At 43.4% G+C, this 12,269-nt stretch overlaps 2 protein-coding genes across 2 annotated transcripts; one reads left to right on the top strand and one right to left on the bottom strand.

Moving 5' to 3' along the window:
• Positions 1–3,441: 3,441 nt before the first annotated feature.
• Positions 3,442–10,105, top strand: ABRAXAS1 (abraxas 1, BRCA1 A complex subunit). The gene is made up of 9 exons (XM_066186480.1): positions 3,442–3,544; positions 4,591–4,681; positions 5,570–5,606; positions 6,045–6,111; positions 6,763–6,956; positions 7,544–7,663; positions 7,980–8,064; positions 8,555–8,663; positions 8,805–10,105. The coding sequence occupies exons 1-9, from the start codon at positions 3,458–3,460 to the stop codon at positions 9,230–9,232; spliced, it is 1,218 nt and encodes a 405-aa protein (XP_066042577.1). The 5' UTR covers positions 3,442–3,457; the 3' UTR covers positions 9,233–10,105.
• Positions 9,882–12,248, bottom strand: MRPS18C (mitochondrial ribosomal protein S18C). The gene is made up of 6 exons (XM_066186481.1): positions 12,173–12,248; positions 12,002–12,063; positions 10,936–11,019; positions 10,453–10,510; positions 10,081–10,140; positions 9,882–10,001 (listed from the first exon to the last, which is right to left on the bottom strand). Exons 1-6 carry the CDS (start codon positions 12,222–12,224, stop codon positions 9,925–9,927), a joined length of 393 nt encoding a protein of 130 aa, XP_066042578.1. The 5' UTR covers positions 12,225–12,248; the 3' UTR covers positions 9,882–9,924.
• Between the last annotated feature and the right edge of the window lie 21 nt (positions 12,249–12,269).

Here is a 12,269-nt window from a genome sequence, read left to right as displayed (position 1 = left end):
GCTTTCAATAAGTGCCACTATGGATGGTTTTGCCGTCTCTCTGATACACAGGGGGAACACAGCCTGGAAATAACACTTGCCATGGTCTTCAAAAAGAAGGAATCACACTGTCACAGAAATTTTGGCAACCACTCTTTTCAGGTCTGCTTCCTTCCTGTCCAACACTAACCATTCCAGTGCCTCCGAGGGGATGTCAGGGGATGTTTGCAGCCTGCCCTTCATGGAAGGCCTTTCTTATCAGACCACCCAAACATCAAGTGCCCCCAGCAGATACTGCTCCAAAGCAGCACTGGCACATCAGTTTCAGCCAGGTGGTGCTTCAGATGCTGAAGTTACACACTCCCTAAGGCTTAAGAAAGAGGTATTTCTACCTGAGGAAAACGATAATGATCATGACTGTCAATCAAGGTCAACTTGATCCTTTTTACAGGAAATATACAGGGTATAATTTTTACCTGTTTGGAGTAGCAACACTGTCAAAAGCTGCTTGCATCCAGTGTACAGAAGTACATCCTGACATTGCCATTAGGCACATGAAGGTGTTACTATTGCTAAAATTATTCTTGTGACTCCAGTTGTAGGGCTCCCTGGTACTTCTCTGTGAGTTTTGCCATGCTAAAAAGCAGACTGACCTATTTAGAAAAGCTTGTAAGTCACTGACACAGAGTCAGACAGCAAACCTGGGCTGATTTAGCAGCATCACCTCACATCCAGGGATACCAGGATTATGTTTTGCGGGATAAGAAAGTCTTCAGACAGCACTGATCAGAACATTCTACACCCCAGTAATTCTGATAAGTGTACTCACAATGAAAACTACTAAGAACATCTCTTTTTCAACTAAACTTTAACCAGCTGTAACAACAACAAAAAGCCTTTGTTTAGTTTCGCTTATGTCTTCTCAATGTTTCAACCCCACATTTATCAAACTCCTTACCTGATTGCTACTCAAGGCTGAAATATTCTCTGATTGTTTTGTTTCGACATTTATTATGGCTGAGGTTCATGCTTTACTTGTGGAAAATCCTCCAAAAGGCCAGAATAACCTTAGAGATCACCTATTGCATGGTAAGCAGTGTCAGGTGCAATATTTGTTCATGGAAAACACACTCTTCATGCACTGAAGTGCAAATACATGCTCCTCTGCATTCTCACTCTAACTGAGCTATATCTGCTGCTCTTTAGGTCTCTACAGGTTCCATCTATGCCACCAAGCAGGAGTGTGTTTATATCTGACCACAGTAAGATTGTGCTAGTTATGCTTTATCTTTGGCCATCAACAGACAATTATGAAAACACTGAAGATGCATCCCTAACTACTGTATCACTCATTAGGATGACTGTAACATATTTAGTTATGACCACAGAAGCATTATTGTTTCCACACAAGATAAATTCAACAAATACAGAAAGTTATTTTTTCCTGTCATATCATCTGTTCTTGTTGCCTCTACCACAGCAACATGGTCCATAATGGAATCATTTGTTGTAATATATCCCTTCAGATGTGTTGCACTTGATACCCATTTGTTTAATACACATGGTCTGCATTGCAAGAAATGCATGCAAGCTCTTTGCCTTCAGCCTTGTCCATCATTCTGTACCACCCAGAGACTTGTCATCCCTTTATTCAGAGATCTAGATCATTTATGAGTGTGCTGAGAAATGAAAGTCTTACCTGGTCTCTCTCACCACTGTAACAGTAGTTAAGAATCACAACAGTTTTTTCCCTTCTAAATACTGGCAACATTCACATGTATTGTAAATAACACTTAAAGAATTTTGTTTAAATGTAAATATGCCAGAACTAACCATTCTCCTTTTAAATCTTAAAAAAAAAAAAAAAAAAAAAAAAAAAAAAAAAAAAAGGGAAAAGAAACTGCAATGAAAATATTAATTTTACATGCAACCTAAAATACATGTGTGAGACCTAAAAAGCATGGAAATACCTCTTGAAAGACCACAGGTCCATACATCGTGTTTCAAGAGTCAGGAAATTAACATCTAAGGCTAAGAATGTATTTACCCATAGTCCTGATGAGGGATGAAATCAAACATTTGCTCTCCTGAAGTAAAGGAGTAAAACTCCTGCGGCCTTTCGACCCGATCTCTGATCACATTTCAAAGAATGTCATCACTTGTAACTCTACCTTCCTGAAATTGTTTTCTAAGGCTTTCTTCCAGCTAATATGTCAGAAACACTTGCTAGAACAGGGAAAAAATGTTACTGCAAGTATTAAAAAGAAGTAAGATGCGACAAATCAAAAAATACAAAACGCATTCTGCAAACAGTCTATATCTGAGGAAGAAGTGGTACAATTTACTGCCGTCAGATCATTATTTAGCATTATCATTTTATTACATCCTTATCACATTTTATTAGGTTATTAACTCAGAAGATTTCTCCCCACAAAGAGCGCAGTGCACCTCCATACATACTCACAACCGCATGCCGTGTTTCGAAAGGCACAGCCTCGGTATGGACGGGAGCTCAGCCAGTGCCATCCATGCCTTTTCATGTTGCAGGCTGGCATGACACAATCCTCCAACTCCGGAGACGGGAGCACAGCTTGCTCCACCCACACTCCCAGTGGGACGATGTGGGCCCGGCAGCTCGGTTTAAATGCTGATGTTTTGGTGAAAGCATCAAACTAAAGCTCGCAGTGCAGCTCAGTGAGGGGCTTCCATCAGCACAGATCCTGCCCTTCGTCCCAGAGCTTGCAGGCAGCAGATTGGGAGCAATGGCTGAGGACAGGACATCTTGATTCATCCTCGGGACAAACCGCTGAACTGCCCCTAAATTCTGCATTCTTTGTATCCAGTACCGATTGGCATGCTTCTTCGCAAACCTTATTAGTCTCCCCCGGGGGAGACCACTGAAGCATGTCCAATCCTAAACCTTAAAAAGACGATTCTACCAATTTATATTTCTAACACATGGACATCACTCAGAGTTTGCTTGTTAGCTGCTATCTTACGGTCTTAAGCTGCACCATGGGAGGTTTATGTTGAACATTAGGAAGAACTTCCTCACAGAAGTGGTGATTAGGCATCGGAATGGGAAGCCCAGGGAGGTGGTGGAGTCACTGTCCCTGAAGGTGTTTATGGAAAGACTGAACTCGGTACTCAGCGCCATGGTCTGGTTGACACTGTGGTGTTCAGCCACGGCTCGGGTTTGAGGATCTCCGAGGTCTTTGACAACAGAATTGATTCTGTGACTGTTTCACCGATTAAATCTCCCTTCTCGTAAGCAGACAAAGCTCAAACACCAGAGAACACCCTCTCTTGAGAAGGTCTTTCCCAGCTCCGCATTTAGCGGCTGAGGAGAGCCGCCGGGCCCGGCCGCGGGGCCGCGCTCGCTGTGGGCCGGGATGCGGCGGGCCGGGCCCGGGCGCGGCGCTACCGCCGGCGGCCGCTGGGGGCTCCCGCCCGCCCGCGCCCTCCCGCCATTGCCGGCATGGAGGGCGAGAGCACCTCGGCCCTGCTCTCGGGCTTCGTGTTCGGCGCCCTCGCCTTCCAGCACCTCAGCACCGACTCGGACACGGTGGGTGCCGCGGGAGGCCCGGGCCGGGGGGAGAGGAGGGAGGGGCGGGCCGCCCCCGCCGCGGCCGCGCTGCCGCCGGGCCTCCCCTGCCCGGCCCTGCCCTGCCGGGAGAGCGCCCGGGCTCGGGGCTGTCCCGCCCCGCCGCACCGGGAATGGCTTTGTGTGCGAGCGGCGGAGAAACGTGGCTGTGCCGTGTCCGAACGGGGCGAGCGGCGGCTGCGGCGCCGTGTCCGCCCTGGGCCGAGCGCGGCGCTGGCCGGGCCGCCCGGCGCCAGCCTCGGCGGGCAGCTCGGGCTCAGTGAACGCGGGAGGCACCGCAAACCCACCAGCACACAGCACTGCCGCGCTGGGGATTTTTTTTTTTCCTAACTGCGGGCTAGTATTGAAAAATGAGTCAGAATCCACTCTGTTAAAAAAAAAATAGAAAAAGTTCGTTTTGACAGCATTTTTCCTCTCCTGAAGACAGCACTTACACTCAGAGAGAAAATCATGATAGAATATGCTGAGTTGGAAGGGACCCACAAGAATCACGCAGTCCAACTTTTGGCCCCGCACAGGACACCCCAAGAATCTCACCACGAGCCGGTGAAAGTGCTGTCCAAACGCTTCTTGAACTGTGCCAGGCTTTGGTGCTGTAACCACTTCCCAGCGGAGCCCGTTCCACTGCCCATACACCCTCTGGGGGAAGAGCCTTTTCCTGATATCCTACCTAAACCTCCCCCAACTCAGCTTCATGCCGTTCGCTCGAATCCTGTCACGGTCGGCGGAGGGAAAGAGATCAGTGTCTGTCCTCCTGAGGCAGCTGTAGACTGCAATGAGGTCTCTCCTCACTCTCCTCCAGGCTGACCTCAGCCACTCCTGCTGTGGTTTCCCCTCTAGACCCTCCCCACCAACTTTGCAGCCCTCCTTTGGACACTTTCTAACAGCTTTGTATTTTTCTTACCCAAAACTGACAGGGGCGAGGCCACACCAGTGCTGAGGAGAGCAGGAGTGTCTGTTCAGTGCTATTGTTAATGTGATTTTTTTCTTCTTCTTCCCCTCTAAAGGAAGGTTTTCTCCTTGGAGATGTGAAAGGTGAAGCCAAGAACAGCATTACAGACTCACAAATGGATGATGTCGAAGTTGTTTATACAATTGGTTAGTGTGTCTGCATTTTTCATAGCCTGCATGGTCTTGGGCAGTAAAGGACAGCTTTCAGTTTTGAGGGACAGCAGTCAAAACTCCATGGCAAGATCAAAAGCTCCAAAATCCTACAGGCTCCGGTGATGTAAAAAAACCCAACCAAACAACTAAAAACGCATGGAAGGGTTATTTTGTAACATTTTAACTGCTAAAAATTTACAATTTTACTGCAGCTAACACAGTAATTGAAAATAAATAATAGTTCTTAGTTCCTTGCATGGCTACTCTTTGCCAAATACCTTGTTACATTAAATAACATATGGCTATACATAGGTTTAGACCTTTGTCTTGGCTACATCACAAACTGTCCTAGACTCCAGCTGCCCTGGAAAAGCTTGGTCTATCAGTGATGGGAACTGTAATGTATTAGCATCTATTACCTTATCTGGAGCTTATAAAATTCTGTGTGTGAAGGCTGCAAGCTCCTTAAGAATTTCACTAAGCAGATGCCAGATGTATTTTTCCTTATCCTCTTGATGTGATTGGAGTGGATGTACACTGAGTAACTCAAGTGAAATCCTTCACACTACTCCTGCACCCAGCAAATAGGAGAAAAATATAAAGTACCCAGCTTGATTTTTCAATTGAGAAAGTAGAAAAATATACAAATAATGCATTTTATGTAAGTGGTTCCCTTTACATTTGAAAAAATTAATTAGAACATACTTTAAAAATATTTCTTTTCTTCACCTTATTTTATGTTAATGCATTCAATTTTAAGAAATTATCTAGAATTATTTCTTGGTCCTTCATGCATATCAGTTTCATGCTGATCATAGCATGCAGGAAAATACACAGCTTGAGCTGATGAACCCAGAGTAATATTACCTTCTCTCTTTCCAGACATACAGAAGCATATTCCATGCTACCAGTTGTTCAGGTGAGAATCTTAAGTAAGCAGATATTGAAAAGTTAAAATTAACCCTGACTTGAACTCTTCAAGAGTTAAACTTACATTGCCTGAGAAAATCACCCAGCTGTAACTATAGTAGTTGTATCAACCTCTTGGAACTACAGATGCAAAATGCCTTATGTTATTCCTATTTTGGTTCTTTATGTCTTTTTTGTCTATGGATATAGAAATAAAGACAAAGCATACTGCATCTTCTGGGGAGCTATGATACCACATAAACTACAGAACAATGTCAACACACTGAAAAAAAGCATTCCATGCATTCTAATCCCTCACCCTTAATAGTATTAATTCAAAATTAAAAAAAAAAAAAAAAAAAAAAAAGATGATTCCCAGCATGCTAGAATTACGTTTCCAATTATGTTTCCAATTTCTTCCCCTCTAATTGTCCTAATTTTCTTCTAGCTTTTATAATTCCGCAGGAGAATTGAATGAACTTGCCCTGAAGAAAATACTCTCAGGCTGTAAGAAGGTATTTTATTTACAAATCTAAACCATTCTGAGGAGCTCACTCATATTTTGGAGGCTCTTCTAGATACCTCCTGCATCAAGGTTTTTTCTTTTCTCATTTTAAACCTTTTATAGCCCCTTATGGTGCTGGTCAAGGCAGCTACATCCTTTTCCTCTTTACAAAACAGTTTAGCAAGACTAGGGCTTCCCTATGTATGTGTCACAACTTTATTTTTAATTATTAATTTCTCAAGTGAACACTTCAAGGATCTCAAAGGAATGGCACCAATTTCCACCTTAAGGTCAGCTGAGGTCAGTGTACAAGTGGTTAAGGACTACTTCATAAAAAAAAACTTAAGTCTTTTCCACAGAACAAAGTTTTACAAGGGGAAAGTAGAAGCTGAAAAGAAACAAACAAAACAGAAGACAGCTTGCAATTTCAGCTTGAACACAGGCTCAGAAACAGACCAATTCAACACATGGTTTTGAAGAAAAGAAGATGGGAATTAGGCTTAGAAATTTTAAGGGTTTCAAGTTGGTTGGTTAACTGCTTGACTATGCACCTACTAGCAAATAATTCAGTCATGACTTTGCACTGAATGAAGCTTGCTTCAGTGTGACACTCGGGGGCACCATGATTCAACAGTAACTGTGAATTTTCTTCTGCCTGCAGAGTGTAATAGGATGGTACAAATTCAGACGTAACACAGACCAGACCATGACATTCCGAGAAAGAGTTCTTCATAAAAACCTGCAGTCGCACCTATCAAATCAGGGGCTTGTATTCCTCCTTTTAACCTCTAGTGTGATGACAGAAAGTTGTTCTACTTACAGATTGGAACATGCCCTACATCGGCCTCAGGAAGGGTAATGTCTACAGCATGTGCTAAAAGCTGGAAGTTTCTCTACTTTGTTGCAACTGAATCAGTAACACTGTTTATTTTACCTTTTAAACTTAAAACTTTTAATAAGATAATTCTTTATGTTGCCAGAGCCCAGTTGACGGCTTACCCTGGAATTCTATTCTGGATCTGCCCTTTTTATCTGTAGTGCCAGCATCACCAAGCAGACACTGTCAGTTTATTCACATATAAGCTGCTCCTGATCAAATTGTTTTGTGTACAGGTCTTCAACCATACATGGTGTTCATCAAAATATTTAAATGGGTATTAACTTTATCTTCAGAGACATCCTGCTCATAGGCTAGGCTTAGCAAGCAAGTGTTGCATTAGTGTGTTGTAGGCAGAAAGCGGGAAAAATTATGGGCATTGCTCAGCTTCTGGTTGCTCTTGGAGTTTGCCTTTAGCCTCATCTGTATGTGATGTAATACATTTAGCAAGGATTAACTATACTGTAACCCTCCCCTCAGACCCTGAATTGTCAAGAACATTTAACTTTCAAAGAGAGACCTTTGGATATTAATAGATCATGTTTTCATTCTTCTGCATTTTAAGTCTTTTCCAGAAAGTCCCTTTGGTGGTGACCAACTTGGGCATGGCAGAGCAGCAAGGTTACAGAACAGTGTCTGGTTCCTGTGTATCCTCTGGTTTTGTGAGAGCTGTGAGACAACACAGGTACAACACAACCACCATATTTACTGATAGCTGGAGCCTCCCTGTACCATAAATACATTTACCTTTCTATAAAAGCATTTAAGTGCTTTTGCAAATGCTATAGCCATAGCTTGCTCACTTGTTGACCTGTTTTCTAAAGTCACTTACCATTCCACCATACTTGAATTTTAATTCAGTCCCATATTCTGTCAGGAGCTGTCTCAACACAGGCACCTGGCACTGAAGCTCAAAACATTTCTTTACTCACTAAAGCTCCTACTCAATAAGCACTGGGATCACTAACTTGCAATTATGCAGTTCTACTCTTGGCCCACAGGTCAGAGTTCTTCCTTGAAGATGGGTCCCTACAAGAGGTTCATAAGATAAATGAGATGTATGCCACCTTGCAGGAGGAACTGAAGGTAAGCTGAGCATACCTGCCTCACCTCCACCAGTTCTACAAACCAAGGCAGCCAAGGGCTACAACATCTGGCACTGCATGAGAAAACACAGCTCATGTCCAAAACATGGACAAACTGAAAGATCACCAAGTTCCATTTACTGTGCTGCACACTAGAGTCTCAGAGCTGAGGATTTAAGTTCCCATTTGATGAAAGTACAATGTTCAATCTTCAAGTCCACGAATAAATTCTCACAATAGGATTATCTTGGAGGAGTAATTTCTGTAGTTTGTTAGATCTCCTTCGCCTAGATGGGATCAAATGAAACATCTTGCACCTCATTCAACACAAGGTTTAAGTTATCTGACAAATCCACCTCCAAATCACTACTTAAGCTTTTTACTACTTTGTGTCCAACTTAACCATGAGCACCTTTAATGATTTTGCAACAATTTTAAAGTCAGCTGCTGTGAATACTGTTAATCTGATCAGCACACACTTCTTCTTGCAGAAAATATGCATTACAGTAGAAGTCAGTGAACGATCTGTAGAGAAACTGTTAGCAGAGGTGAGCCAATTGAAAGAAGAAATAAAGAAGAAAAAGCAACTAAATACTTCAGGTAAGTTAACCAACCGTGATGCAAGCCTTGCCCCTCCAAAGTTGACTCAAGTGGCAGAAGCAGAAAACACTTCTGAACCTGAGGCAGCCAAAACATCAGTGGTGCAAGAGGTTCTGCAATGCTTTGTTTTTCTTTCCTCAGGAGAAGACAAAAACCACCCAGCAGAGCCAAATGAGAATGTTCTCCTTTGTCAGGCACTGCAAACGTTTTTCCCCAATTCTGGACTTCAGACATGCATTGTTTCCTTCAAAGGCCAACAGATATCCGAGAACTGCTGTAACATAGACCATCATATTAATGTCATGGACAAACTGACTCTCATGGTAGACGAAAGAGACTTCACTTTAACTGAAACAAGGCACCTAAACAAGCGGAAAGTCAGGGGCACCACAACAGTTTCAAAGTCATTCAAGAAATCCAGATCATTGCAGCTTCACCAAGAACCACTTCAAGACCAAGAGGACAGTGACCAGGAAAGGAAGCTTACACTGAGTAGCACTGAAACAGATGAGGATATGTTTGAAAAACACAGGGATGCTAATGAATATCCCCACTCTCCTACTTTCTGATCTGATGACTCCACACCAAAACCTGCTGCCTGGTGTACTCCAGTGCTGTATCAATCTATTGCACTGCAGGGATGTGTGTAACATGGCATTTTTGCAGGTTGGATTTTTTTTCCCCAGTGCACAAATCCTGTCCGGCATAAAGACAAGTCCAAGATGACATTCCCTCACTTTGCCTTCCAGAGTTCCATCTGTCTGTTCTCTCTCAGGGTTCAAAGACTATGCTACAGGACACTATCAGTCAGAGAAACATGTCACATACTGCCTCAAAGTGATACAAGTTCACGCTGCTGGTGAAGAAGCAGTGCTGCCCTCCTGATGCAGAGAGCATCAAATGAACACCTAACAGAATGAGCTGTCTACATGAACTGCCACAGATTAAATACATTCTTTTATCCTCAGGAAACCAGTGCTTGTTTACTTCTCCCCATCTTACAACCCAGAAAGGGAAACAACAGCCACCTGAGCTTTAGCAAGACTGGTGAGCAGAGGAAGGGGTCCATACAGCTGCCAGTCTCTATTATTGCTTTAACCTGCCTTCAGACTGTAACTTTCAGAGACTTCATGAAGAAAAATAAAAGAATGAGTGACACCCATCCCTCAGTCAACCACACATGATGCCAGCAAACCACATTTCCAGCCAACGAGTATATAAACATGAAACACAGTTTTATTGTTTATTTCTGTACAGTATATCACTCTGGATACTTGATATTACATAGCTTGGGGTCTGTGAGAAATTGTGGGTTCTTAAACATAACTGGCATAAATCCTGTAAAAAAAGAGAGGGAAGTGTTCTTAGTAGAAAAGTAGCCTTGAGTTAGAAAACTCAAAAGCAAAATCATACTTACCAAATACATGAGCTCTTTTAATGGCTTTTGTAATTTCCTTCTGTTTCTTGCTGCACAAGCCTAAAGAGATGAATTCTTTTCAACACTAAGCATGTCATTAGAGGGTGAAAGGTATGCTACTGACAATTCCCTTTAGCTTTGATTAAGCCTTCCTAGAAAAATGCATGTGTACTTATACTGCTAAATACAAAAGACATACAATTAAGGGATATTTTAATTCCTTGATGCAGGCTACTAAGTCAGGGGAATACTATTACAAAATGTATAGAGTTAGGACTGGTTAATTTTAGAAAGACTACTGATGCACAGTTACTTAGACTCAAACCCCATTATTATTAAGCCACACATGATTTAATTTAATACTTCACATACCTGTGATATGCCTGCCATAAATGGAGCCAGTGTATGGAGAAACAAACTGGGAAAGAAGCTACTTAAAATGAAGAAAAATCAAAGTCAGTTTAAAAACTTTTCTTTTTTGAGCTTTATGTTACTACTTGCACTGTATTTTTTCATTTTCTCATCTGTTTTTCCAAAACTCAATTCTACCTGAAGAAAAAAGTACAGCTTGGAGCTAGAGAGTACTTTCTATGGAATAACTTCCATGCTTTGTGGCAGCTGAATTGTAACCAAGGACTCTATCTGTTAAACAGCAAAGTTGTCACACATGATTAGTAGATGAAGCATTTTAGCACAACTACATTATTTGGCCCTTAACCTGCACACATTCTCACTCTTTAAGTTTTAAACCCCTACACATACAAACAGATTTTTTTAAATTATTATTTCCTACACACACATTTAAAAACTGCAAAGCAGTTACCTTCATGCAAGGACAGCCATTTCCAAACTCACCTGCACATTCTTATAGTCCACGTTTATTCCACATAAGACACATCTCTTTGGAGGGTCTTTATAGGGGTTCTCCATTTGTATGGGCTGAAATCAGAGAATTATTAACATCTGTAAGCTTCACAATAAAATAGAGAACATTTGCTACTTTTAATCCTTTGATCAATATTTGTTTTGAAACCAGAAGAGATATTTAGTGCACCACTTAAGCTTTTCAGTAACTTTATTAACTCACTTCTTGGTACCTTGCAACCTAAAAGACTTCTGACAAATAAACAGCCTTTTATATTTTAGTAACAATGGCACTACCAACTCTATTAAAACATTCAGTAAGATTGTGCTTACACCTTCTACTTAAAGTCAAAATCTACAGAAGCTGGTAGAAAAGTACTTCTGACAGATAGTCCCAAAAAAAAATTTTTTTTTTAATAATTTCAAAGCAAATGGCCTGAGGAAGCTCCTGTGTGCTCACACACTTTCTAAAGAGAGAGATTCAGAAATACCTCCCAAGGACTGAAAGCCTCAAACTTCAGAATACACCCAGCACCAAATTCTTACAAGATATGAAAGGCGATTTTTCACTTTTCACAGAGTCACAGAACAGTCAGGGTTGGAAGGGACCTTTGGAGACCATCCAGTTCAACCCTCTGTCAAGGCAGGGTCACCTGGAGCAGGTGACACAGGAACATGTCCAGGTGGGGTTGGAATGTCTCCAGAGAGGGAGACTCCAGGACCTCCCCGGGCAGCTGTTTCAGGGCTCTGCCACCCTCAGTGTAAAGTTCTTCCTCGTACTGAGAAGAAACTCCCTGCGTTTTTAGTTTATGGGCACTGTTCCCTATCCTGTCGCTGGCTCCACATCCTGAGACAGCAGCTTTAACAGGCTCTAGTTAAGATATGGAAACACAGATTCGTGGGGCCTTAACGCCCAGCGCCTGATGACCTCTCTGCGCTGCGCTCTCTACAATGGATTCGGGCTCTGAGGAGCACAGCGACCAGAGCAAGGCGTTTCCAGCCACCGCTGGTGCCTTGCGGAGAGCAGCAGCGGGACAGCAGGGCGGGGAAGCCTCACCTGGTCCGAGCGCTCAGCCTGCCCCTCATGCTGCAGGCGGCGCGGCCGCGCCCACAGCGCCGCTGCAAGGGAGAGAACGACAGGGTTATCGGCGGCGCGGCGAGACAGCCCGGACACGCGGACGTCCCCGCGGCCGCTCGGGGGAACAGAGGGGGAGCGGGGGGGACGCACCGGGAAGCAGGCGCTGCCAGGGCCTCCGCGCCGCCACGGCCCGCGCCGCCATGACACCCGCACCGTGCGGCGTCACTTCCTCCCGCCGCCGGCCGCC

The sequence above is a fragment of the Chamaea fasciata genome, unplaced genomic scaffold, assembly GCF_029207755.1.
Source record: "Chamaea fasciata isolate MVZ Bird 193981 ecotype frontalis unplaced genomic scaffold, bChaFas1.0.hap1 SCAF_6, whole genome shotgun sequence".
Taxonomy (NCBI): domain Eukaryota; kingdom Metazoa; phylum Chordata; class Aves; order Passeriformes; family Sylviidae; genus Chamaea; species Chamaea fasciata.
The sequence above is the reverse complement of the archived record's forward strand: the minus strand, read 5'-3'. Positions and strand labels throughout refer to the sequence as shown.

Excerpts from the sequence above, each read along its gene's own strand:
- ABRAXAS1 (XM_066186480.1), top strand. The coding sequence starts at position 3,458 with ATGGAGGGCGAGAGCACCTCGGCCCTGCTCTCGGGCTTCGTGTTCGGC. Across the intron at positions 5,607-6,044 it reads CCATGCTACCAGTTGTTCAG|CTTTTATAATTCCGCAGGAG; the intron begins GTGAGAATCTTA and ends ATTTTCTTCTAG. Across the intron at positions 7,664-7,979 it reads AGAGCTGTGAGACAACACAG|GTCAGAGTTCTTCCTTGAAG; the intron begins GTACAACACAAC and ends CTTGGCCCACAG.
- MRPS18C (XM_066186481.1), bottom strand. The coding sequence starts at position 12,224 with ATGGCGGCGCGGGCCGTGGCGGCGCGGAGGCCCTGGCAGCGCCTGCTT. Across the intron at positions 11,020-12,001 it reads AGGCTGAGCGCTCGGACCAG|CCCATACAAATGGAGAACCC; the intron begins GTGAGGCTTCCC and ends CTCTGATTTCAG. Across the intron at positions 10,141-10,452 it reads TTATGGCAGGCATATCACAG|GCTTGTGCAGCAAGAAACAG; the intron begins GTATGTGAAGTA and ends TCATCTCTTTAG.